Here is a 25,941-nt window from a genome sequence, read left to right on the forward strand (position 1 = left end):
TCACTAAACAAAACCAATAGTGCACTTCAAGAAAAAATACCATTAGGTAGACAGAATATTAATGGGATTTATGGCAAGCTAAGGCAGTATAATAGTGATTTTTTTTCACTGGATATGTGAGTTTGGCTGGGATAATTTTTTCCAGTTCTAAGAAACTTAATAAAACATTAAATATTGTTCTCCTATGAAATCAAGTTGAAGAGTTCCCCAAGTTTTCCAGGAACAGAAGTCTTTAACAGAAGTCTTAAAGACTTAAAGACAATTCTTGTTTTAATGTGGGACATTATGGTCTTTGCTCTGCCATTTTTCCAAATCTCAGAAAAAATTTCCCCTGTTATCACAATTCTCTTTTCTACTAAAAAATATTCATTCTAACAGACCCTCAATTTATATGCCTGCCATTAACTTCTAAAATCAGTCTTGTTTTACTCATTTTGAATTACTTGGAAATGGAAAAGCTCCAGAGACCATTAGAAAGGCCTAGTTGAGCGCAGCTTTTGAGAGATGCACATTCACTTGCATTCTTGGCCTGAATAAGTTTGCTGTGGCTGAATATTTGGTCTTTCCTTTTCTTCTTTTCGTGATTTATTGTGATCACTGGCCTGTTTGTTCTTCCAGAATGTGTTTCTTCCTGCAGCCCAAGACTTTATTAACCATAATTTAGTGCAAAGGACATGTTCTCAGAGGAATTAAAGTGTTTTGACTAGTAGGTGAGCTGCACCAAAATTCCATTTTGCTAAAATAACCTCACAAAAGGCAAACTAGATGGTGGCTCTTGTAACCCAGAGTTAACTCATGAGTCGTGGGTGGAGACTAAGCAGTATCCTGATTCTGACTCCCACAACAGATCTGTAATTTGTTGCTGGCATACACCACCAGGATATTGTTAAATTCTCTCTAAACGTCTCCCCAGTGTCTCTGCAATGAATCTGGAGATATTTCCTTTTTTTTTTAAAGCAGGTTTCCAACACAGAATGTCTACAGGGACCATTTCCAGTATGTTATAATTTACTCATTACATTTTGGTCAGAAGTATTCTCAAGGACAAACAATATGCTTGGATTTATTCAAAAAGAATAAAAAAATCACCCATTTGTGCTCTGGGTGTCTTTTACATAAGTTAATAGTACAGTAAAGACTTATTAATTAATCTTTGAATATAATTTCAGCTTTTCTGTACAGTGATGAATTCAAAATTTTTTTAAATCCTCATTCTCCTTCCAGCTGGCTTTCACAACACTTCCTCCATCCTTAAACATAATTGGGATCTACAAGAACAGTCTAAGTGTCAATAGATTAGACTATTTTGAATCACTGATAAAAAGACAAAGAATATCAAAAGCTGAATACATACCCTTTAGGGGTTCCTTCTTCTCAATTTTTTCTTGTTTTTCAGGTTTGTCTCTGTGAATTGCTACAAATAAACAAATAAATAAACCCCAGCTCACAATAAATATGAAATCTAGATATATTAAGCACACTTATTATCTCATGAAAGTGATCAAGGAAAAGCATTTGTAAACCCAAATAATGGATTTTATCTCTGAGTCACAGGTATGTGATGATGTATAGACCTTCTTAATGTCAATATTTAATTCCAGGTCCAAGAAAAATATTTTCCAAGAATAAGCCTTCAGATATTAGACTATATTTTTTCTGAAAGAAGTGATTATTCAGCAACCTTAATCTAATCTGCCTTATCTCTTTTGGTCCCATTACACAAGCACCCTGACTCTAAGATTTCTGACCGAGGAAATTATTTTCAGCCCTTGACAGCATTGCATTCTATTCTTAACAAAAATCGGCCAGCATATTGCTTTCTATGCTACTTTTTCTTTATTTTTAGCTGTTACTTCCGTCACAGGATGGATTAACAAGAAAATATCTCTTTTAATCAGAGTGTAACCTCAGGAAGAGCAGCTGTTCAAGACACAACCAACTCTATGTCCTGCAAGAGGCAGGCAAACATGACTCCTTATGGGCTCTATTGCCCACCCAGCTCTCAGACCATGTTATGAAGTGGTTCAATCCCACAAAATAATGATTTTAACCTTAGTAAACCTATGCTACTATAAGATTAGCATTTTGTAAATTCAGGGAAAAATTATTTTCTTTTCAGTGCCCAGGTTTCTGGGAACAAGTGAACAAAATTCTGATTAGAAGATGGTGAGCTTTATACACCAGCACATTATGCTTTCGTATCCATTCATTTCACCAGCTTTGCAGCTAACGTCATTTCACAAAAGTACAAGCATTTTTTGTTGGCTGAGTGTTTCCACATTAAAAAGCATGTTGTAGTCATTAAGAAAAAACATTCAGAACATTCAATATATTCATTATGCCTTATATGTGTTTGCATTATCAAAAATTCATTTTCAGTCATACCAAAAAAATTATTGCTGATAACGAACAGCAGTACAGTCAAAAAAGACTGAAGAGAGATATTTCAAAGCCTTTAAAGACTGTGTATAGCAAATTTTCACTAAAAAAACCTGGGCTGTGAAGAATGCACCAGCACCAGCAATGTATTATTCAATGAATTACAGACTGCAACTCATTCAAATGCTTTAGGGCATCTAGGAGCATACCAAGAAAAAACCATTCTCCAAACTGAGTATTTTTTGCAGAAATTGTAGCATGCTTTTACGTCTTACATTTGTATTAGCAGATGCTGGCTCTTTGCAAAACACTTTTGTCAGTTTTGTCTGGGCTAACAGCACAGTTTTGCAAACAACAGCTCTGTGATGGTCAATGTGAGTGACACATGAGCTTCTGCACATTCAGACAAAAGCTCTTGTAGCCTCTCTGCCAAAGAATACAGCTGAACTATGCAGAACAGACTGGTAATCAGAAAGCTTGTTCTTATCCACAGGACATATTACTTGTGTAAGAGAGACTGTTGTAGGGTTTTAAAAATTTATTGAAGTTTTTCCATAGCATTCCCTTGTTTCATAATTTGGGAGAAAAACCCACACACAACAAAACCCCAACAAACAAATAAACATAAAAACAATAACAAAAAAAACCCAAAATAAAACAAAACGAACAACCCCTCACACAAACAACAAACCCATAAAATGAGCCTTGAACAAGACTAACTAGACTGAACTTCAACAGACCTGAAAGTGGACAGAAAAATCTAATTTAAGTTGGTTTCACATCCTCAAAATGGTACAAATAGCAAAAATGCAAAGAAATATTAATATTTGTGTGGACTACAACTTAAAAAATGAAGAAGGGATCAGTTGTCCCCTTCTCAAGAAATAAAAGTAACTTGATGTGTCTGGGCAGAGAGCCTGGAATGTGGATAAGCAGAGACCAGGCTGGCATAAGCATAAGCTATTTTTCTCTTCCCAATTATAGGCTGAAGGTGATCTCTGGCTAGTTTGAGAGCCTTATCCTGTGTGTTGATATCTCCATAGCCTCAGAGGTTGCTAATCTCAGATTGTAATGTTTATCATTACCTCTTATGGGCACTGCCAGAGCTATGGCTTCCCTTACTTGGGAAGGGCAGGTGCTGCCAAAAATTAAAGTGTTCATGTTTCAGGGCTATGATCACTGGCCATTTTTGACTCTTCAATCACAAGACCAACAAAATCCACTGAAGCTTTTGATCTGATAAATTTAAATCTGATATTTCTTAATGTATTAACTCTCCCCTGAATTTTTTTTGTGTTCGATTTCATATGTAGTCATAAAAGCTCTGTCATAGAAAATACATTACTGTCTACAGATCTTTTCCACATTTTGTCACTTGGTTATCATTTTCTTTGTAAAGGGCTTAATACATGCTCTTTTTCAAGCCCACAATGCTAGGTACAAGCATTAGGTTTTAGAATTAGCTAGGCTGGACATACTGCCATGTTTCTGTGAAACAAATTAGAGCTGATAGGATTTTCTTTTCCATATTTAAAAAAAACCCACCACCAAAACAACAACAAAAAAGCACAAATATATAAAAAAGTTTTTTTAAGGATGCTTACTTATATACTCTTTAACTGAAAAATGCTGAAACTAAAACTGTTCATTCAACTTGAATTCAACCATTCTATTAGCTTTATGACACATTTTGTAATTAAAATATTTCCTCTTTTGTTACTTTTGCTACTAGGATGCTTGTGTCATCCATAAGAAAAAATAATAACTAGAATTTAATAAACCAAGTAGATTTACAGCAATTGTGGAAGCTAAAATTTTTCCACAAATTAAAATAAATTTTCTTGGACTTCCTTGCAAATACCAAAAAGCCATAAGCTCAAAATGAACTGTTATTAGCATTGGAAAAAAGAATATAGCACCCCAACCTAATTTTCTCTAACCTAGATTTTGGAAATTGCTGAAACATTTTTGCATGTCTTTGAATGAAAATTCAGCCGGAGGCAAAAAGATGAACATGGGAAATCTCATCCTAAGTGACTGGAGTGTGACAAATTTATAAATAATCTAAAATAGAAACTTATAATGGAAAATTTGAAGGTAATTTAACAACATATTCCAAACTTAATATTGCTATCTACTTCACAGAAAAATAAAAACAAGAAGTGTAGCATATATGTGAGAGGATTTTCCAAATTTCAAACATCATAGTAGATTTTATTTGCATCACATTGAGGACATAGTGAAGTGGGATGTGATTTAGGTTTTCTCCGATAAAGTTCTCCAAGGACATTCCACACCCAAAACCAGAAAGTGCAAAAAGAGGAGATGGAGTAAGACACTGCTTCCATACCTAAGAGAAGTAAAAATAGTTTCAAGCTGAGTAAGTCTTAAGTCTTCTGCTTATTATAAAGCCAGGTGATGAGTGCAGTAAGCATGAAGCAAAGATTGCTCGCTCCAGCTAACAGACTAAGTGCTTGTCTACAGAGCAGCACTCTCAGGAAAGTTAAGATAAATGAACTAATACAATGAAGTTAGAGTGCATTAGTCAGAGAGCATTAAATCTCTGTGTCAATGCTTTCATTCAAAAGTAAAGTAACTTTAGATGGCTAAAACTTAATACTTCTTGGAGGAACACTGGAAAAAAAGGGGGTTGTCTGGAGAGGGACATAGACTCCGAGGTCCAAATACATAATTTAAGGAAACGATTGCTGTGTTGCCATCTGTACCGTGTTCTCCAGTTTAAAGTTAATGGAGGCATATTTGTAGCTATACCTTGAGAAATCAGGCTAGACAGTCCCTGTGTCAGAAATTTGCCTTGTAATTTGCTAACTGGGTGAAATTTTGTGGGTTTCTAGCATATTATGGATTTGTATGGTCTAGCTCTATCTATCTATTTAGCTGTCTCAAATACTTTGTCTTCCCGCTACAAAAAATTAAATTATGGGAACACATTAAATTTGTCCTTATGATCTCATAATTTATCCATGTGGTAAAATACAGATAGCTTTATTCTGTGGTGTTTAATACCTGCATTATCGGTACAGCCCTGTTAACAAGTTGATATGCTATGCATAGTAAATGAAATAGTTTTGAAGGGCCTGGCCTCTACTTGTCAAATCAGGCTGAATTCAAAGATAGTTTCTGAAAAAATACCTGGAACAGCAAGTGTCAGTTCAGAAGCACACAACTATCTGTCCAAAAATCACTGTGATTTAATATATGTCTGCTGGGGTAAGTAGCATTATACTGTTTTCTTCCATACCTCACTCACTCCAACAGCAATGTATTAGTGAAGCAATTTTAGGGAAAGACGCACAGTAAAACAACTTCTCCCATTCCTTCTCAATGCCTGTTTTAATTAGAGCTATTTCCCAGAAGCGCAGGACAATTCATTTCACTGGTAAGATCAATTTTCCAGAAAAATCAGAAACTGCCATTGCACCTTCCATTAGACAGAGCTTCTGTACTTACATGTACTTTTATCTCGATACTTTTTATTATTGTTCTTACTTTTTGCCTAAAATAATGTGTAGTTAACTCTTATTGGTAGTAATAGTAATAACAATTGTATCACCTATTCCTTAAACAGGCTCCAGCAGCACGTCAGAGTCCTGCACATTCCACACAGTATCACAAAATGACAGAATCTCAGCACAGCTGCCCCAGGCCAAGACAGCCCCATGCCTCATCCTGTCCCAGCCAGACAGCTGCTCCAGCCCTGGCCATTGCAGCGGCCCCACACTGAACTTGCCTCAGTTAATGGATGGCTTTCCTGAACTGAGAGGCCCAGAACTCAACACAGTATCAAGATGTGGTCTCAGGAGCGCTGGGTACAAGGGGATAATCAATCCATCATGCCTCTGCTGGCTGATCAAGCTCCTGATCATATAGTCCAGGTGCCACTGCACTTATGAAATGACTAATACCTCAAATACCAGATTGGAAAGACCCTACTCTGTAGTGAATTTGTGCTTATGTGTACACGTTATCATTAAATAATTTGATTTCAGGGCTCTTAAGCATGACCAATGGCTTTGTGAAATTATTTCTCAGAGTATTTCTTCTTTCTGGGATTAAATTGACTACAGTAATTGAAATAGACATTATTGCTAGTAGTTTATCAAAATATTTAATTAAAAGCAAATTTTAGGGCACCAGTTTCCCTGGCTCTCAATACTGTTTGAATCTTTTAATTTCAGCCTCTTCCATCTGGGATTTTTATTCATTATAACTATTCCACATATTTCAGTTCAATCTTTCAAAAATGAGGCTTATGGATTGAACTCCCTTGTAAACTGTGGGACTTGTACTCAGAGGATTTGACTATTCGAAAAAATATAATTAAATTAATTTTAAAACTCTAATGTTCCCACATGTTTGGGCAGAGGACAGAAATTTCCATTGTTTGCTGCTATTAGAGACATTCATTTTACTTTTGGATTTTTCCTATTAAAAATAAAAGACTGTATTTGTACATATTTACTGAAGATACTTTAGAAGGTAACAGTAAAATTCCCTAAAGATTCATGCCTTTATCACACCGTAGACTGAGGCCAGAGGAATGTTTTCTTGTAATTGTTCCTCCTATGTACAAGTTGCATTGTTGGGACTAAACATGAAAGCAAAATATAGAAAAAAAAATTTGGTTTATGCTTCAGTAATTGATTGTATAGCTGGAGTCTGCTTTAACAGGCACCTGAATAATGTGACTTAACAAATGACACCTGAACACATTCCTTTTTTTTTTTTTTCTGGCATCTTATAATTTCTTTGTAATAATTTTTGCAATGTTAATATTCTTCTGTATAAAGAAATGCACTTTTGTATAGATGAAATGGTACAAAAGAGGCTATTTTGGTCAAGATTGCAACATCATTTGTGTTTTTAGATTACTTTACTTGAAAAGACCTTAGGTGGGATCCTTGCTAATGGATCTGAGCTCATTATTGCCTGGCTTGCCCATTGGTACCCTAAAAAATTCATTTTGATGCAACATGATTTATTAAGTAGTCGGGAAACAGTTTTAGGCAGTCCAGATGACCCTGATTAGCACAGAACTGGAGGTGTAAAATAATATAAAAACATTTTATAAAGATATAAAATGCTATAAAAAGACACTAAGAATATATATATAAATTAATACAATTGCATGAGGGAGGGTGTATGTGTATACATACTATTTTAATAAGCTTCCTTCTTGCTTCCTCCTGCCATTATCAAGCCAAGCACCGGTGCATCAGAGGAATGCTCATCAAGTTTTACGTGACCTAGCCTTTATGGAGGAGCTCTGTTAGGCAAAAAACCTGCCAATATCACAGGAAACACCTTCGTTTTTATGACCTCTGAAAACCAGTCCAAACCAGTTCCTCTGTGGATTTTTCAAAAATGCCAGTTATAGGAGATTAAACAGCCTGAAAAAGAGTAGGCTCTTAAAATGGAAGTTTTTCTTATCTCTGATACACACCTGGCTCACTCTTAGCTATGACTTCCTAACTTGGATGACACCCACTGGCCTATAAATTTGCTTTCTTCCTTGCCCAACACACTTCATGCCTCTTGCACCAGAGGAAGTTCATCAACACTCAACTTTCTTGCAACTTTGCTAGAAAAAAGATTTCCTGAAAAGTTTGAGCAGGAGAATCTTATTATGAATGTGCATTTTCAGTCTAGCCACACAAGCATAAAATTACATTTGTTGTGTTAATGCTGAGGTATACATGAATTTTTGATCATTTGCAGTCTGTGCCAACTGATCTTTGAATGCTTCTATGATACAACAGCGGTGACATATGTAGTTAACACAGACACTGTGTATTACACAAATATATGTAGGCAAACAGACAAAAAAAGAGTTACCCTTCGCTGGTGTTCGTTTTTCAGGTCTCTCTGTCTTCTGTTTCTGAATTTCTGAAAAAAATTGCAATGCAGATTTATCAATATTAAAATAATTTTCACATATAAAACTATCAGATGCATTCTCATAATAAAAAAAAAAAAAAAAAGTGCTTAAAATATCATGGCAGTGCCATGGCTTTATCACCTGCATATCAGTGTTATCTAAAATATAGCTCAATTTTATATATATACACAGATATATATGGATAAAAATCACAACATTAAGTGTCTTTAATAATTATTCTGTTTTTAATTGAGCCATACAGCTACTTTTAAAGGCAAGAATAGGTTTTGTTAATCTGTAATAGCTATACAGCAGCGTGTGTTGGTCATGAATCAGAAAAACGTACTTTTACTAAATATTTTTTTTGCATGTATCTTGAGTTGTTTTCCAAGACTAGTATTTTATATTTTCCAAATTACCTTTGGAAGGAAAAAATGGGGTTTTTTACTACATTTTCTAAAATTTTTGAAGCTCACATACTGAATTGGTATCTCCAACACACAATAAAAAGTATGCTCAATGCTCTATACAAACTACAGAGATAGAAGTTCCCAGGTTAGAAATCACTGTCTTGGAGAATGACTCATTTTGACCATGCTGTACACCAAAAACTGAGAACTGCCTTCTTAGAGGAGGAAGTGGTACAGTATTTATCTGCCCTTGTTATGCCATTCCTTTTAAACAAAATTTTTCAGCTGTAATATTGATATTAAATTACTGCTATATACCTCCATATAACTCTTTTTTCTACTGTCCTTATTGTGTCAAAGCCAGGATAATATTGAAAATGCAAAATGTTGAATTTTTTGAAAAAGCAAACCAGAATTAAAGCTTGCATAGCTCTCTTTGCACACAGCTGTAGAAATTTAAAGGACATTTATTACAAATGCAATATTGACTGTGCAATAAAGTCATTAAGACTTTAAAGAGTGCCTGGTTTATTGTATTGTGCACATATTTCCTGCAGTAGGAAACTGGTCTAAAATACTGGATCAAATTTGTTTTTGACAAAAGCAAATGCAAATCTCACTAGACTCTGTAGGAGCTGTCTCCTTGTATTTCAGTGTTACCTGTAGTCTGCAGGGTCTAAATAACAAGAACACTGACCCCAAAATTAATCCAACTGAGAAAAAGTTATGCATATTACATTTCAACTCTAAGAAGCCACTCTAATGCCTTTGAAGACAACTGAAATATTTCACTTACAACCTTAGTTATTTTCTCAGGTTTTAACAGGATACACATTGCCAAAGAAATCCAGTAGGAGAAGGAATTTTCTCTCCCCAAATATTTGCATAAGTCCTTGAAAATAATGCAGAACATTTTATTGGACAGTATTTCATATTTGAAATAATTTTTATGTGTGGTTTGGAAAAAACATAACTATTCCATGACATCACCCTATGTTGTGTTCAGATAGAGAGAATATTTGTTCTGAGATAAAGAGCAACAAAGGCTGAATTACGTATCACTGTTAGCCACTAATGTATGGAGACATAACTAAGCTAATTATATTATGTCATTAAGCTAAAAGGAGTTTTTATTCAGTTTTCATCTTGTTCTGTTCAGCCTGGGTGTGCAGTTCATTTATTCTATAAACCTCAAAGGCTGAGAATAGAAGAAATATACTGTACTGATTTACTGTATTTCAGCTGAGCCTGGATTACTTTTCTGTCAAATATGTGAGGATATTTTATTTCTATCAACTGAGAGAATTCTGTTGCTGGATTTTCAAACTTTACCCACTTGTTTTGCTTAAATGGATGCATGGTCTAGTTTAGGTAGCAAAGTTTAGGTAGTGGTAGGAATGCTGCAAGACAGGAACAGATGGAGGATTGCTCCCTAATTCTGGGCACATCTGAGTAGTTCTCCATACCTGTGTTCCAGCCTGCCTCCAAACACTGACTCAGGGAACTTAAAGAAAGCTGAGTCACTTCCTCTGCATTGCAACATACAGTGGAGACACTTCTCACTGAATTCAAGAGGTCACCCTACATACAGAGATGAATATGAATAACTCATATTCTTCAGGCAGAGTCATTTACACAGATACATATTCCTTGCTTATTTTAATATGCTTCAGCTGTGCTGCGTTTCTATCATCTATTTCATGTCTCACAACAGAAAATAGGCTTATTTTTCTTGAAAAAATAAGTATAAAATAAGAATAAGCCTTTGTTCTTTCAAAAAAAAAAAAAAGGCTTTAAAATTACTATTTAGGGAATTTAGTGCTAGTTTGACCACAAATGACTCTAGAGCTGGTTATCTAAACCAGGCTCACACTGTACCAGAAGTGTAGTTTGCTTCACACAAATATTACAGTAAGGTGCACAGAAATATACTTTTTAGAGAGCCACTCTGAGAAACTCATCTGAGTTTCTGTTACAGTTAGGATACCACACATCACAAAGAAACATACACAAATTCCTAGAAGTGAAATACATCTTCATAACACACAAGTGTGTGCTTATATGCTTTTATATACTGCAAAAGTGTCCCATCATTAGGGTCTCTTCACAAACTCCCCATTACAGTCTGAACCATCATAAAAATTGCAGCCTAGAACACATCGATTCTGTTCAATTACAACCCATATTTTCCCAGTATAAATAAATCTAGTCTCAGTATAAGCTAATCTGGAACAATTTACAAATCAGAAAATAGTAGCTATTTGCAAACTTCAAAGTATTTAAAATCAGGAAACACATTAGATTATTGGAGATTTGTTGTTGTTTTCTGAGAGTTCTGATACTCTCTGCTTCATCTTTTATGACAAATAGCTTTAATTTTCTAGTAATCACATCATATCTTATTGCTGGGTTGACAAAGTGGTTGTAATATCATAGAAGACTTACATGGCCAGTTTAAGGCATGTAATTTATCTCTATCAATGTGGCACATTGTTAATAAATCCTAAATATTACGAATTCATGTTTAGAAAAATGACAGAATCAAGCAGCAGCAAGGATGATCTTTGTCACCACAGCAACCATTTCGATTCTTTATGAGATGACAGCATGGTTTATAAAATTATTGTAAGGGAGTATTTATTTTAAAAACTGTACTTCATTGTTTATTTCCTTAAAATATTAGGCAGACAAGAAAAATTATCGTTCTCCTTGTGTTGCTTGGGTTTCGAATAGGTAAGTATTTCCTTAAATATGGATACTGCTTGATGCTAATTTCTCTAGACCTCAGGTCTTGTGCAGATATACAGAACATGCAGGGTGATTATTTTAAATAACTCCAAAAAGGAAAGCTAAGAGTCTTCTCACTGACCATTTCAAGATGCTGAAAGGAGACACACTCAACTCTATTGCTGTCAGGCTGATATATCTGTGTCCTGTTGACCCAAAGCAGACCTTCACAGTCAGCTGAAGATCAGTATTGCAGGCAGCTTTACTGGAAATCCCTGCTGAACAGCACAGTCTGGGCGGCAGCTTCCCCACCTCTCACCCAGCTAATTTTCATTAACAGCACTTGACAGTGTCTAACAACAGCACAGCACTCCAGCTCCAGGAAGATCAAGATGGGAGAAAATAATTACAGTCCCTTGAATCTGTGTGAACTAGTGGGTCAGCACTGTGCAGGTTTACATCAGTGTGAATGAAGAGTACAGCCCTTCATGCTAGGGCATGAGGAGATTCTCCTGGTTCCCTTCTTTGTCTGCCTTTGTGTTTCTGATTTTGATCTTTTGCTATGTCGTTTTTTATAATATAGTAAAATGGATAGCATTATTCTCAGCTATTTTAATTTTATTGTGCTATAATAGCTTTGATCAGCCTCAGCCTACATGAATTACTTTAGGTACCACATGGTTTTATAACACAATATAAATACCCCATCTCCGTAACACAGGAGTTCAAACTTTGAGGGATGCATTTCTTCTCTTACTGGGAAAGCACAGCCTTGCCTCTTGCTTCATTAGAGGATAAAATGGTGAGTAGCATTCTGGCACTGTTAAAACACCTGCTACACCTTACCCTCCACTGAGTTTCCATCTTACAGATGAAATATACGTTTAAATAAAATCCCAAAAACTATATTAAAAATGTCAATGATATAAGATACAAAGTAGAAAAAAAAAGGGGTTCTTATTTGGAACACAAATATGCTTTACCTAAGGTAACCCAGAAAATGAGCAAGAGAACTGGGCATTTATCTCTGGACCTGACGTTCGACATTACCCTCCATGCTTAAAGCCATCCTGTTTCCACTTAAATACTGCAGTGAAGATAGAATGTAGTTTTAATATATCTAGTGTTTTAAAGGTATAATTAAGCAGATGGACTTTTGTATGAAATGGGAATCGATTTTTTTCCTAACAAATTTTACCAGTTAGTCATCTTTTTTATAATCTGTTACAGGTAACACAGCAATATACACCATCAGCGCTTTAACATTCTTTCTCTTACAAATATCTAAGCATGAAAAGGAAAATTAGTCTAATTCAGAGCCAGTGGTTAATAATTTGCTTTTGAGCAGTTAAAACCCTTACAGCTATTGTCAGCAATTTAATGGGGCTATATCCTTGCTAGTTTATCAAGACTACTTGGTAGAAGGAAGCTGATTATCCTGAAGAGTTGGTAGAAATAGATATTGATGGCAAGGCAAGAATGAGTGGTGTAAAGAGCCTTCGAAGATGAGAGAGATGTCATTTCTAATGTGCTTTTAGATGCTGTCTGTGTGAAGAATTGTAGTCAACTCTCTTGCTGTTGGTATCCTCAGGAGAAATTTTCAATTGTGCAGCTGATGTCTATTTTTAATCTAGATAGTACCAGCTGGTGAGGGTAACAGTTATCCTTGCGGGGCTAGGAGGAGAAGAAGGGAAGCTGTGCATTAGAGCAACTTCTATCTAACTACTAATACATCACGTAGCTGTATACTCTACAGGCAAAAAAACCCACAGCAAAACCAAAACCACCTTGTAACAGGGAAAAAAAGAACAAGAACAAAAAAATAGAAAGCAGGAAATATTTAATTGGGGAATTAAATTGATGTATTGTGCCCATATCTGGGAACCAAAGACAGTGTAACAGAAGGCCTTAAATACCAGTGTTGGAAAATTCAGTGTTGGAAAGTGAATTCAGTGTTGGAAAGTCTGAGTGACACGTATGATTTATTCAGGTGACTTCCCTACCAGCTCGCCAGTAGCACAGTCTTATCCCCAGTGTTTTCTTAGATCTCACTCTGTTCTGGGGATTCGTAGCAACTTCAGGCTGGGGTACATAACTTTTCCTGAAGTCTTGTGTCGTGAGATCTTTCCTGAAAATGCAACAGGGCACAAATTGCTCTTATCAATGAAAATGCTGAACAGTTTTTGTGCTCATCCACTACATGAGGAAACAGGCCACAGTGCCTGTTAAATATTATTTCAGAATTGTTTATCCACCTCTTTGGAAATTACAAGTTAGAGTGAGAATAAAAGTTTCTTCTTTCTATTCTTTTTTTTTCTTTCATATTTCAAAGGAGAGGAAAGGAAAGGAAAGGTTATGTACCATGTCAAGTTCCATTTGCTTTGTTGAACTGAGGATTTCCTTTCCTTTCCTTTCCTTTCCTTTCCTTTCCTTTCCTTTCCTTTCCTTTCCTTTCCTTTCCTTTCCTTTCCTTTCCTTTCCTTTCCTTTCCTTTCCTTTCCTTTCCTTTCCTTTCCTTTCCTTTCCTTTCCTTTCCTTTCCTTTCCTTTCCTTTCCTTTCCTTTCCTTTCCTTTCCTTTCCTTTCCTTTCCTTTCCTTTCCTTTCCTTTCCTTTCCTTTCCTTTCCTTTCCTTTCCTTTCCTTTCCTTTTTTCCTTTCCTTTCCTTTCCTTTCCTTTCCTTTCCTTTCCTTTCCTTTCCTTTCCTTTCCTTTCCTTTCCTTTCCTTTCCTTTCCTTTCCTTTCCTTTCCCTTTATTTGTTCTATTATGATTATTTTGAGTCTTGTTTTCCCCTGCTAATGTTTCCATTTGAAACAGAAAAGCAATATCTTATCAGAAAGCTTTTTAGGGAAAGGGAGGTACTTGCAATTATCTGACTAATTGTCCTGTGAGCAGCACTGGCATCCTTCAGGAAGACCATACGCAGACTTTTTTATGGTGGAATTTTAATGACTGGTCTTTTGAAAGAATTAAAAGTGAAAGGTATTAAAAGTTTTCAATGCTAAACATTTTTTACATAAAGTTTTATTCTTAATGTATAAAAATATGTTACATCCGTGTTTTTCATTTCCAGCCAATAGTCCTGTACCTTGGTTCTAAAATCTAAAATGAATGCTACTTGCACTTTGACCAAAATCAAAACCCAAAAGACAGACAACCTCTTTAGTCAAAAATATCATAGATAGAGCCACATGATGAAAACCAGATTTTATTTTCCTTCAGTGGAACATGAAATTGTCTTGACATGCTTCTCCTTATGGATGCCAATCTGCAAAGATGTTACCGGCTCAGTATTAAATGATATTTTTCATAGCCAATTTTATCATTCTGCCTTTAATTAAGTGTAATTTCCTATAGAAAAAAGTGTAGGAAAGGCTTGTAGACATCTTAGAGCAAAATTATATATACAATTATATCTAAAATCTCTAATCTTGACTAACATCAAAGAAATATTTTCCCATACAAATCTATTTAATTGTTGTTTGCTTGGAGTTTTTGTTTCTTTGTTTGTTTGTGAAAGGAGTTAAAAATACAGTAAAAAGGAATCACAGACTCAGTTACCTTACCAAGATTTCAAAAACACTAACTCTGCAGATTCTACCTTACTGTATTAGTCTGTAAATAGTCATTCCTTCCCATTCCTTCCATCACCGGGGCACAAATTAAGATTTCCACAAAGATTACATGGATAGCTTCACTTAAGGTTTTCCCTGATGTAAGAGGATAACTTAAACAGCTGCAAACCTCTCCTCTACTTCACTTCTGTCCAGGGTCCCTACTAGCCTTGTTGCCCAAAGTTCTCTCTCTCTCTCTTTTAAAATATAGTTGGTAAGTTTGGATTGAAAAGTTTCAGCTCAAGTTGAAACCAAATCACTATTCTGAAAAAGGCAAAAGAACTATAATTGAACATCTCTGTTCCCTGGTGGTATATTATCTTTTTTCATCTGGGTAATATGGAAAATATTTTCTTTCTGTTATAAAATGCTATTTTATGGTGGATATGCTATTACTGTATTGATCAATGTAAGTAAAACCAGATGAAATTGTTAAAAGAACATTAATAACAGAAATGGATGCCACAAAAATGAAAAATGAAAAAAAACCCCATATCTGGAAAAGCAGTTTAACATCTCAGAATTGAACCAATCAATGATTTCTATCTTTTAACACAGGGTGTACTTTACACAAAGATATGCAAAATGCTTTATGGTAAAGTGCAGCCTGGGGAGACAGCGAAAGCCTTTTAGTGAGATCTTTAATAGCAACTCGGATACAGAGAAGGGAGCAGCACCGTACAGCAACATAAAAGCAACTGAATTCAGAAGACAGTATCAGTACAAATAGGTATATACTTTAGGGATGAATGAAACTGCATAATTATTTTTAGGACATATATATGACAACTAGACTGGTAACGCAGTTTTCAGGTTTCATTTATGGTATTCTGAATTTACTTTCTCTAGTTCATTTCCAAACTGTCTGTAGCCTTGGGTTCACAAGAAATCGTAGATGGATTACAGCCATGCAAACACTGTATCTCTTCACAGGGAAAAATGCTTGGAGTATGGAGAATTCTTTTGGGAAATTATTGCTGTATTTTTAACAGTTCTGATATACTTCCGGAGGTATTCACACTGGTCACTCTAGGGCAGCAATAAGGACTTCTTTCCCATCCACTGGGTGAGCTGGACTTTTTGTCTGATCATACATTCTTAGGTGCTTAAATAGATAAAAACAATCTGACACACGTTATAAATAGTAGGACTAACAAATATTTGTCAGTATGCTTTTCCTTACTTTGCCTGGATACTGAAAACAGTTCTTTTTAGACTTGTACAGGCTATCATATCAAAACTACTTTCAAATCCAAATTAGCAAACCCCCTGCCCTCTCTAAGCAGGTTGTTCCTTCTTGTCCCCTTTCCCAGGCAATGTAGTATATGTTCCTTTGATCACCACATCAAAAAGTGATGTAGGAAATTGTCTGGTCTGAGAACCTTTCCTTTTCAGAGCACCTTGTTTGTGAGCACAGATCAATACTCAGGTCTGAACAAGCCAATAGATTCTGCTGAAAAAATTTTGACAAGCCTAACCTTGGGTTGGAGAAGGAGTTAATAGGAGTGGGTGTGTGGAGTCAGGTGTGGGGCAGCTGCACCTTGGCCAGAGCTGCCGAGGGTGAGTCAGTGTAACTGACCACACCCTCAGAAGCTGACATGTCTTTTAGGACCATGATGTGTCTTCAGCATATTAATAACCAGTCTAATACTCTGGCAATGATACGCTCATTTGAACTGAAGACAGATGGATAAGGTGCTTTGCCAAAAAGTTCATTTGTTTTTCACAAAATTTCTTGTGAACTTTAACAGAAATTCATATTCTGTGTTGGCTTTTTGTCGTAATCCATGCTTTTTTAAATTGCATTTTCCTAAGAAAAAACTCAAAGCCCCATTTTTCTGTCTCAAAGACAGGCTAACTTACAGAAAATTTGAGACCCATCTCTACCAAAAGGAAATGTTTCTTTTGATTGTTGGTAAGAATAATTTTATGCCAATAATAAAACTTCTTGGTAATAGAGAGATGGATAACTGTCATGATGGTGCTTTATTTCTTACTCTGCTTTTTAAGTGAATAGTATTTATTGAAATTAAAATTACTTTCAGTTTAATAATTACCTTTTTAGGCATGGTTGTCAATGCTGAAGTGTCTGCACTTCCTTATTATTTACAGATCTTTATTTCTAATTTTCTGATTTCTCAGCTCTTTTCCAAACTTACAACTGAGTCCAGTAGTGTCCACAAAAAAAACAACAAACAAACAAAACCCCCCCACTATCTTTTTCATAGCAACCATTTTTAGTAAAAACATACAAGCATACAGTTGTCAAATAATTGAATGTGTGCCTAAAGGTGAAACTAACCCTGAAAAAATGAACAAGATTATCCTTCATAATTGTAGAAAGAAATGAAACCAAAAGCAAATTAAGTCTGAAAAAAAGAATTAAACTTCTCTATGTCTTTTGTGAAAATGCCTTATAGTTTTTTTATGTTGAGAATATGCATTGTTAAAGACTGCAAAGTCCCTTCCAGAACAACCTTTTACTATATCCACTGAAGAATACTGCTTTTCCAGACAATATTAAATGCTCATTCTTTTCCAATTATTGAAGATAAATATTCATTATAAGACTTGGACTGTCAAAAATAATTGCAATAGAAAAAGGTGCTTGAGAGATATTTTCATATATTCTAAAGAATTCTGAAACTGATATTAATCCCATTGCCTGTGGAAGCCCATTGTCATTACCTGTACTTCTATTACTTTTGCTTTTAATTTACATCTCTAGGAAAGAGACTTTTGCTTTCTTTGGGATTATAATTATGATTAGACTTTTCTTTTTTCATGGCTAGACAATGTCCTTGTCACTCCCCTTCAATTTTTTCCAACATGCAATTGTATTGTGGTACCAGCAATCCTGGTTTTTTCAGTTACTATATTCCATCATAAAGCAAGTTTTGTGCAAACATTTTAGCATTCATGAAAGCTGCTAGCCAGCAAAGCAAAAGAGTGAAGCCTTGTCCATACACTAAAAATAGACATGGAGATTTTTCAAAAATTCTCATTGTCTTCATGAATGCCACAATAACTGTGAGTTAGATCCAATACAAATACTTAAATATCAGACACAGCAACCATAGTGCGCATTTCAAGAGTGAAATTTGAGAGAGGTTTTCCATATAAATGTGAAAAATATCAATCTGTTCATCTTCTGGAGACAGCAGTAGTATACTGTACAATCTCACTGGGTGGTTTTTTTCTTGTTTAAAATGTTCAAATGCCAGTGTCCCCTAAAGAAAGATCCTTCATAAAGCTATAGATAAAATTACTGCTCAGAGTGGAAGGGATTTTGAAGAAGAAATGATCCTCTACAGGTAAGCAGAGAACACTCCATAACCAAAAAATTTAGTTCTAATTTCATGGATCAAACTAAAATTTTGATACCCCAAAATCTCCATATCTAGTTGTATAGATGGTCCTCTTCTGGGTCCAGTCCTAACAGCAGCAATATGGTAAAAATCACCAATGTAGTGTCTTGTTTGGTTTAGAAAGTTTTCTTCTGGAAGTTTTATTTATGGACAGTGTAAATGACAGCACAAAAAAGTTAAGAAAAGCTACTCAGAGAGATCTGCACCTCATGCTCAGGGGAACAGATTGTGATGTTTGTGAGAGTGTTTCCTGAGGGAGCTCACCTGAGCCCTTGGCTCACCTCCCAGGGCTTTGCCTCCTGTGCTCCTGAGCTTTAGCACCAGGAGGGAATTTCACTGTGCCTAAGCAGAAAAGCTGTTCACTAGACTGCACCACAGAGCTCTCAGAAAACTTCTCTTTAGCCTTAGACCCCGGCAATTAAGCTCTTTGATGTTTATACAGTTTTACAAGAAGTCTGTAGAGAGACAGGAAAAGCTCTGAGGGGCTGAGAGATGCCTCTCACTGACACATGCAGTACTCTGCACTGGCATTTCCAAGGGACTGGTGGCTTCAGGCCACATATGTTGTATTTCTGTAGCCCAGTAAAAAAGTGACAAAATCAAGTATAGAAAAGGCCAGATCCTGGCTGCCAGGATGAAATGGAGACCTCCAGTCACCTGGAGATGGTAAGTTATTTGAGGATGTTGCTATGTGAAAGCTGATGGCAGTACTCAGAAAGGGGTACTATCGTCAGCAGTCCCAGTCAAGGGACAGTGTTTTGCAGGGAGACAAGGAAGAGAATGTTTATCCTCTAAAGGACAGAGGGAGAATCTTGACCTGAATTCTGAATCCCAAAAGTGAAAAAGCCCACTCAAAATTTTCACCTCTGTGTGGCTGTGTTACCTTGTAAGATACCAGATCTGGAGAAATCACCAGCTCTTTGTCCATTTCCTTCATACCAAAGATAGAAGACCCTCTCAAGATTCATCTCCAGAGCCAGGCTGTGAGCTTTGAATAGTGAGGAAAACATTCCAAGCCAGCAGTTAGATACATCGGCTCCTTGGATGGAGGACTTTTAGATCCAAACAATATCATCACTTCCAACTGCTTATAATTTAAGCAGCTTTCAGCTGCTTCAGCTATATGACTTCTGTGAATTCTATTTCTACAACTTTGTGTCCCAGTGCAATGGGTAAGGCCTGTGTCACTGATTTCCAGAGAAGCAGGGATTGCAATTCTGAGCATGCTGCTGTCCATAGTGTTTTTATGGATTGTGCCTTCCTAGCCATGAAGTAGCAACACTTTCAGCCTGGCCCCTACACTGGCCCATGGTGAGAAGGCACATTCCACCCACATTCATCCTTGCCAGCAATGTGATACAGCTTCAGATTCTGTGCACCCTCTGTAAAATTAAAAATGCATCTGTCTCTATTGGAAAAGAGACAGGGTGATTCTGAAGGTTTTACAGTTCTTACAGACAAAGTAAAGAGATGGAATTTTTTCGTATACTGTCTGTAAATTTTCCTAACATGAGGAATCATCCATAGAAAGATGATTGGTCCTGATCTTCAACCCTATTAATTCCTTGGATGCCAGATTGAGACTGACAAAATGTTTCATTACTTAGAAGCCTGATCCAGTTCCAGTTAACTTCAGAGAAAACTGGTTTGTAATCTCAGAAGCAACTGGGGTGATAGATTCTTCAATATGGGCATTTACCTCTTGAGAATTTGATGGATACCAAATTCAGCTCACAGAAGGCTGGTTACACATCCTACTATTCTCGAGTTTTGCTCAATATGGAGGAAAAAACCACCCTATTTTTGAAAAGCTTTACATTCTATCACCAGTAACTCCAACCTTCTAATACATTTTCACTTTGATTTAATAGAAGTTGAACTTAAGTATTATGTTTCAGTATAACAATTTCAATATCTATAAAGGTTATAATATAAATCCTATTTCCTTCCCTTGTCTGCTTTAAAAATTCAATGATAACTAAGTAATTTTTTCAAGAGATTACGAAGCAGTCCTTATTTTAGGGTCCTGTGTTGGCTCACAGTAAAATGCTTGACAGTACCTCATCATTATTTCTCACTAAATATACTTTCCATGTTATTATTCCTGAACTTTAATTCTATCCAGACATACGTATAACTAACTCCTTGGCATTAACAGGAGTCCTACAAGCATGACAAGGATATAAATAATATTTCTGTTAATTCTATTTTTTAATGAAAAAATTTCAGATTTTCTCAGTAATGGTGGAAGAGTAAAGAATTCTCACAGAGCAGCAAACAGCTCAGTAAGTATTATTACTTGAGTTTTGCATTTAATAAGTTTGTTAGAGCACAACTGATAAGGTTAGTAGACTGTCATGTAACTATTGACAGAATTTATATCACGGGTACACCAGCTAATTCTTAAAATGACTAAAAAATATTTTCCCTCTATAGTTAAGAAACTGACCAACCTTTTTTCAGGGAAGGTTCCATTTCACCTAAACCAAGAGAAAAAAACAGATATCAGAGAAAAGATATCATTAAAAAAAAAAACAAAAACAAACCCACATTTTTTTCATGCTGTCTTCTTTTAATTTCAAAAAATAATTTTTCTTCTTTATATGCTAAATGCCAAGCATCTGTTCTGAGATTTTGGATTTTTCATCAAGAATCTCTCTTGCCATAGAGTTTTGGGTAGATAAATTCAAGATGCAGTAGTAACTAAGGAAACATCCAAATCTCTATTTGTGCTTCTGAATAATAACTTGTGTCTACAATTTACAATTTGCTTTACTTTATGCATGTTTCCATGTTTTAAGAAAAGGCTCACTGGTTTTGTTTTAATTCCAAATGATAAAACAGATATGCAGTTTAGCAAGATTGTAAATCTAGCAATGATTCTAGTGAAACCCAAGGCAAAAAATAATCCATTTCAGTGTAACTACAAGCGCTTGATTGCTACAATATGTTATTCCACCTCCATGTAGGACACAGAATTTGAAGGAGTGAGCCTGAATGACTGGCTAGTGTGAAGCCTCAGCTGCACTGACTACAGCACAGAATGGGCAGGGTGCTCACATGCACTTCGTTTTTATGATATAGTGCAGTAAGATGCCTTACTGCCTATTCACACTCCTGTGAATATTATTATTATTTATTAATTAATAAATAATTAATTATCAATTAATTTATTAATGAAATTCCACTTGGGCCAAAGGCTGTTAGGACTGAGTTTTCCAAACCTGGTGAACATCAGATCTCAAATTTTTGTCTGTCAGGTATTTTATGATTTTCCTACTGCCATTAACACTTACACACTCGAGTGTTTGAAAGTTTGCACGTGCTTTGGGAGCTATGAAATGCTAAAAATGCACACTGATAAATTTTACCAATCTCTCTGTGTTTCATCTTTTCTGTTTGTCAACCTTATGAGAGACTGGCGTTCTTCTAGTTGTAAATCATATCTCAGAAAAGGATGCCCAATTCACGGACTCACATGTAGCAGCCTATCTATTAGCATTCATGTATGGTGCTAATATAAAAAGCTCATGCATATATTAAAAGATAAACATTTGATAATATCTCAAGTTTCTGAACAAATGAGTAGAAGTCAGTTTCAGTACATGTCTCTTTTTAATTATATTCTGGTGTAGCCAAATAGAATATAAAATAAACTACCGTGAAATGAAGATGTCACTCCTACACTCATCGCTTGTCAGAATGACCAATATGATGTGACACGATGATGCACTACTGACTGTGAGCAGTCTCTGCTCATACTGGGGAACTAGGTTTTATTTTTTGCTTTGTTTTGGTTTTTTGTTTAACAGAAGGAGAGTTATTTCCAAAATAAAAATATTAGTAATTTACTTTCATTTATCAGATGATGTCAGATGAAGAATGATATCATAATGGCAGAACCATAATTTCTAGTAAACTGAATTGTTTGCAATATGCCATCCAAAATCCCGTTAGTTCAGTAGAAATGCTATTTTTTTTTGTTTGTTTCAATATACTGCCCTGTCATCAATATGTCAAATAAAAAAAGTTTTGAGTTTCTTGATGTATCTTTTATATTTTTCAGGGTTCTTTAGATTCTTGCTGATTAAAAGAAAATAATTATTTCCATTCTCTGAAGCAATATTCTGATGCATACTTTGATTGTGGCTTTGAAGTCATATATAAATTAGTGCTCTTTTCTTCAAGATGTCCTAATGGTAATATTTGATTCTGACAGCTTTTCTGTAATAGTACCTTAAACATGAGATGAAAGCTAACAAGGAGGCCAATTTACTGATTGGAATAGCCAGTGGATGCTTTATTAGCAACAATGTTCACTTTTCATTTTGTTTGACATTCTTGTCTGTGAGGTTAAAAGCTGAATAAGCCAACCTAATGCGTATAAAACAGCAGTTAGAGCAGTTACAGAAGTCTTTATGTTACAAATACCTTCATCACTGTCATCATCATCACTCCATACGATGTCAGACAGTAAAGAAAAAAAGCCATAAATCCAATCAGAGGACTCTTCCAGTGTCTCATGAATGATTCTCAGTGGTTCTGTGCTGAGCTTGTGAACAGATCTTCCTGAGTGCAGAGTTTAAAACAAAAGCAGTTTGAAAAAAAACCCAAAACAAACAACTCCTGCAATAATAGAAGTTAATCTTCATTTTATACAGGACAAATTATACTACCTCTTTTAGCAGAAACAAGGATTGTGAGTGTTAATTTTTATTATTCAATGATTTGAGGACAGCTCTCCTTCCTGTGCAAGACTGGTATAAAGTGTATCTTACTGCATTTGCTGTTCATAGAGTGATCAAGGATCCAGTGTATAATTTGGTCTGATGTTGTGTTCCAAGTTCTGCATCTCCTTCTGAGGATGGTTGGATAAAATATAAGTATAGATTACATTCTAATATTCATCATTTTAGATAATCTCTTCCTTTCAGCCCAGCTTTTAAATCTGATTCAGGTCCCCTAACTCCTGATGCCTCTCTAGGTTTCAGTGCCATCAGTGTCTCATTCATGTCATATCTCCCCCCTGAGCTCCCTCCTTTACACAAGTCCTGGCTGAGGAAATTGCTGAGCTCTGGATTAACTACACAGGCAGGTCATGTCATGGCTATGGAGCACATACATAGGATGGGAAAAAGAAAGCTGTGCACACTCAGGCCAAAATTAACCTGGGTTCAGAATAAACAGGGATGCAAATCCAGATAGTGGCACATGGACAGCTACTTTCAGACACACACTCCCAAGATTCTGGTTCTTCTCTTATGACTTTTCTAGAGTTTCTTTGACAAACAACATCTGCATACTTAACTTGTTCTGGTCTTACTGCCCCTGTAGGCAAGCAAACTGGAAAACAAGGAAGCTGTGAAGTCCTCCACCTTCCTGGAAACTCTGATGGAAGTAAGGCTTTCGCTCCCCACTGCATCCACACTCAGGCAGTGCAGCCATCAGTGGGTAATACTACTATTCCTTTAAAGGCTTTTCCAGTTGGGATTTCACCAGATTTCTCTGTACCTGGCACACCACTTCAGAGTGACTTTCCAGCCTCTGACAGACTTTTTCTTCTGATGATTCTGCACAGCCATTTTCTATTTTCTTGTACACTGTACCAGATAGTGCTTAGGAAAGAGGGACAACCTTCATTCAGTCTATGTTACTGCCCACTGTACTTGAAATGGCAGACTGACTCATTGCCTGGTCTGTGTGAAACTTTTCTACAAATATGAGCAACCTATGAAAGTAGACCACAAATATGATTTGGACTTTTGGCCTAGTCTTGCTCCTAGGAGTTTCAATAGAAATACGTACACTGAATTTAACAGTGTCAAGGTGGGAACCATACCTGTGTTTCACATTTTTCTCTAGGTAAATATTTTAGTAAGAAGCTAAAGACAAGTCTCTTCAAAACTACTTCTGACTGCAGTGTTCTGACTCACAAGCCAAATCTTAGCATTAATCAGAAACAGTCTCACATGGACTTGCAGGCTACAAAGACAGGCAAGGTGCAGGCTTAAAGGAACTTTTTTCAGTGACAGCAGTATGAATATTATTTTCTAAAAGTGTTATAATGAAATTTAGAGATAACTTTGTTTGAAGTATAAATGTATGGTTTGTTTTATTTCTAATTAATTATTCTGAAATACAAAAGACCAGGCCGACTTTCTCTTAGTTTACACCTGCTTGTTGATAATGCAGACCAAAGAAATATTGTAGTTAATATTTTATGAGTATTGTATTATATGGGTATATGCTACTGAACAATCAGACACATCAAATAAACTAAAGGTGTGACATGATGCAATGACCTAATTGCAAAGAAATTAATTTAGTGTATTACTGTGCACACTGTTTTATTCAGAAAGACTGAGTAGTAAACCAGCAAATATTTACTTTTTAGCATGACAGTTATTTGTTGCACTGTCTTCATGCATTGAGACGTAGAGATTTAATTTTTTTCAAGTGATTTGCCACAAATACTCTTCTCAAACATTAACCAGGAGAATGAATACCTATATTTAGGCTCTTAAAAAGTAAGTTTGTGACCTGACCCCTGATGCCATTTGCCCTTTATTCTAATCTAGAGGTGCTAAGGAGTCGAAGTAGACTAATAGAATGAAAATGGCCAGAGGTGTCTTAGCATAATCAAGGTTTTGATTCACAAGCAGGGATGGTTTAACTTTGGACAGCTGCCTCGACTTTCACTGTGGCTATCCACCCTCATTTTACCCACTGGTTGCTTAGGGAGGGCTCAGTTGCTTTTACAGCCACAGGCTTTTACAGCTGCAGGGGCTACAGCTGTAAGCTAAACAAGAACTGGTATCAATTTATTTTAATACACTGGTCTATCAACTAGCAGTTCAAGAACTGCTTCTGCTTCACAGGCAGCAGAGCTGTCCCCTCTGGGCAGGCAAAGGAAATGCTCAGAGAAGTGCAAGATCAAGAGCAGAGGAAATTATTCCAACCACCCCAAGGCAAGCCATCTTTGCTGATGAATCAGTCTTCAACATCATATCCTGGTTTTTAATTCATAATATCTTTATACCACACTATGAAAAGCGATTAGAAATTACAAGTGTCCAGAGGCAAAATTCTCCAGTCATGCCTATGCTAACAGGCCCAAGTTGCAAATCCTGTTTAACACAGAAAGTTTAGAAAAATCAGTTTGGTGCTGTGTAGAGGACACTTGACTGGTATTTGCAAAATGAAGTTTTGTATTCAAACAGGTACTGTGAGCTCACTTAAGGTTTAATGCAAGTGGCACAGACCTGGAAAATTATGTCTTGAGCACAGATCTTTTGTTTAATTTCTGTTGCATTTCCAACATTTTTTAAAACTACTGCTAATAGTAATGATGTGTCCTAGAATTCTTGAGAACACCACACCATGTAATGCTGAAGTGACAATTATGACTGATTAAATCCATGTTTTCAGTTCTCCCAACAACTTTGATAACACCAGGTTCTACGAGGTCCCTAGTAGAACGAAATACACTAGAAACAAAGGAAATGACACAATTCTTGTAGAAACAAGTACAGAGAAACTTTCAAT

The 25,941-nt window shown here is 35.9% G+C and overlaps 1 protein-coding gene across 1 annotated transcript in view; it reads right to left on the reverse strand.

Annotated features, from left to right (window-relative positions):
* The window catches only part of TRDN (triadin), a 106,972-nt gene that overhangs the window by 40,709 nt on the left and 40,322 nt on the right, over window positions 1-25,941 (reverse strand). Inside the window, exons 4-7 of the mRNA XM_032103878.1 lie at window positions 22,828-22,965; window positions 20,850-20,876; window positions 8,236-8,286; window positions 1,355-1,414 (exon numbers count right to left, since the gene is read on the reverse strand). Coding sequence (XP_031959769.1) covers window positions 1,355-1,414; window positions 8,236-8,286; window positions 20,850-20,876; window positions 22,828-22,965 — 276 coding nt within the window. The remainder of the gene's footprint in view (window positions 1-1,354; window positions 1,415-8,235; window positions 8,287-20,849; window positions 20,877-22,827; window positions 22,966-25,941) is intronic.

Source organism: Corvus moneduloides, chromosome 3 (genome assembly GCF_009650955.1).
Source record: "Corvus moneduloides isolate bCorMon1 chromosome 3, bCorMon1.pri, whole genome shotgun sequence".
Lineage (NCBI taxonomy): Eukaryota > Metazoa > Chordata > Aves > Passeriformes > Corvidae > Corvus > Corvus moneduloides.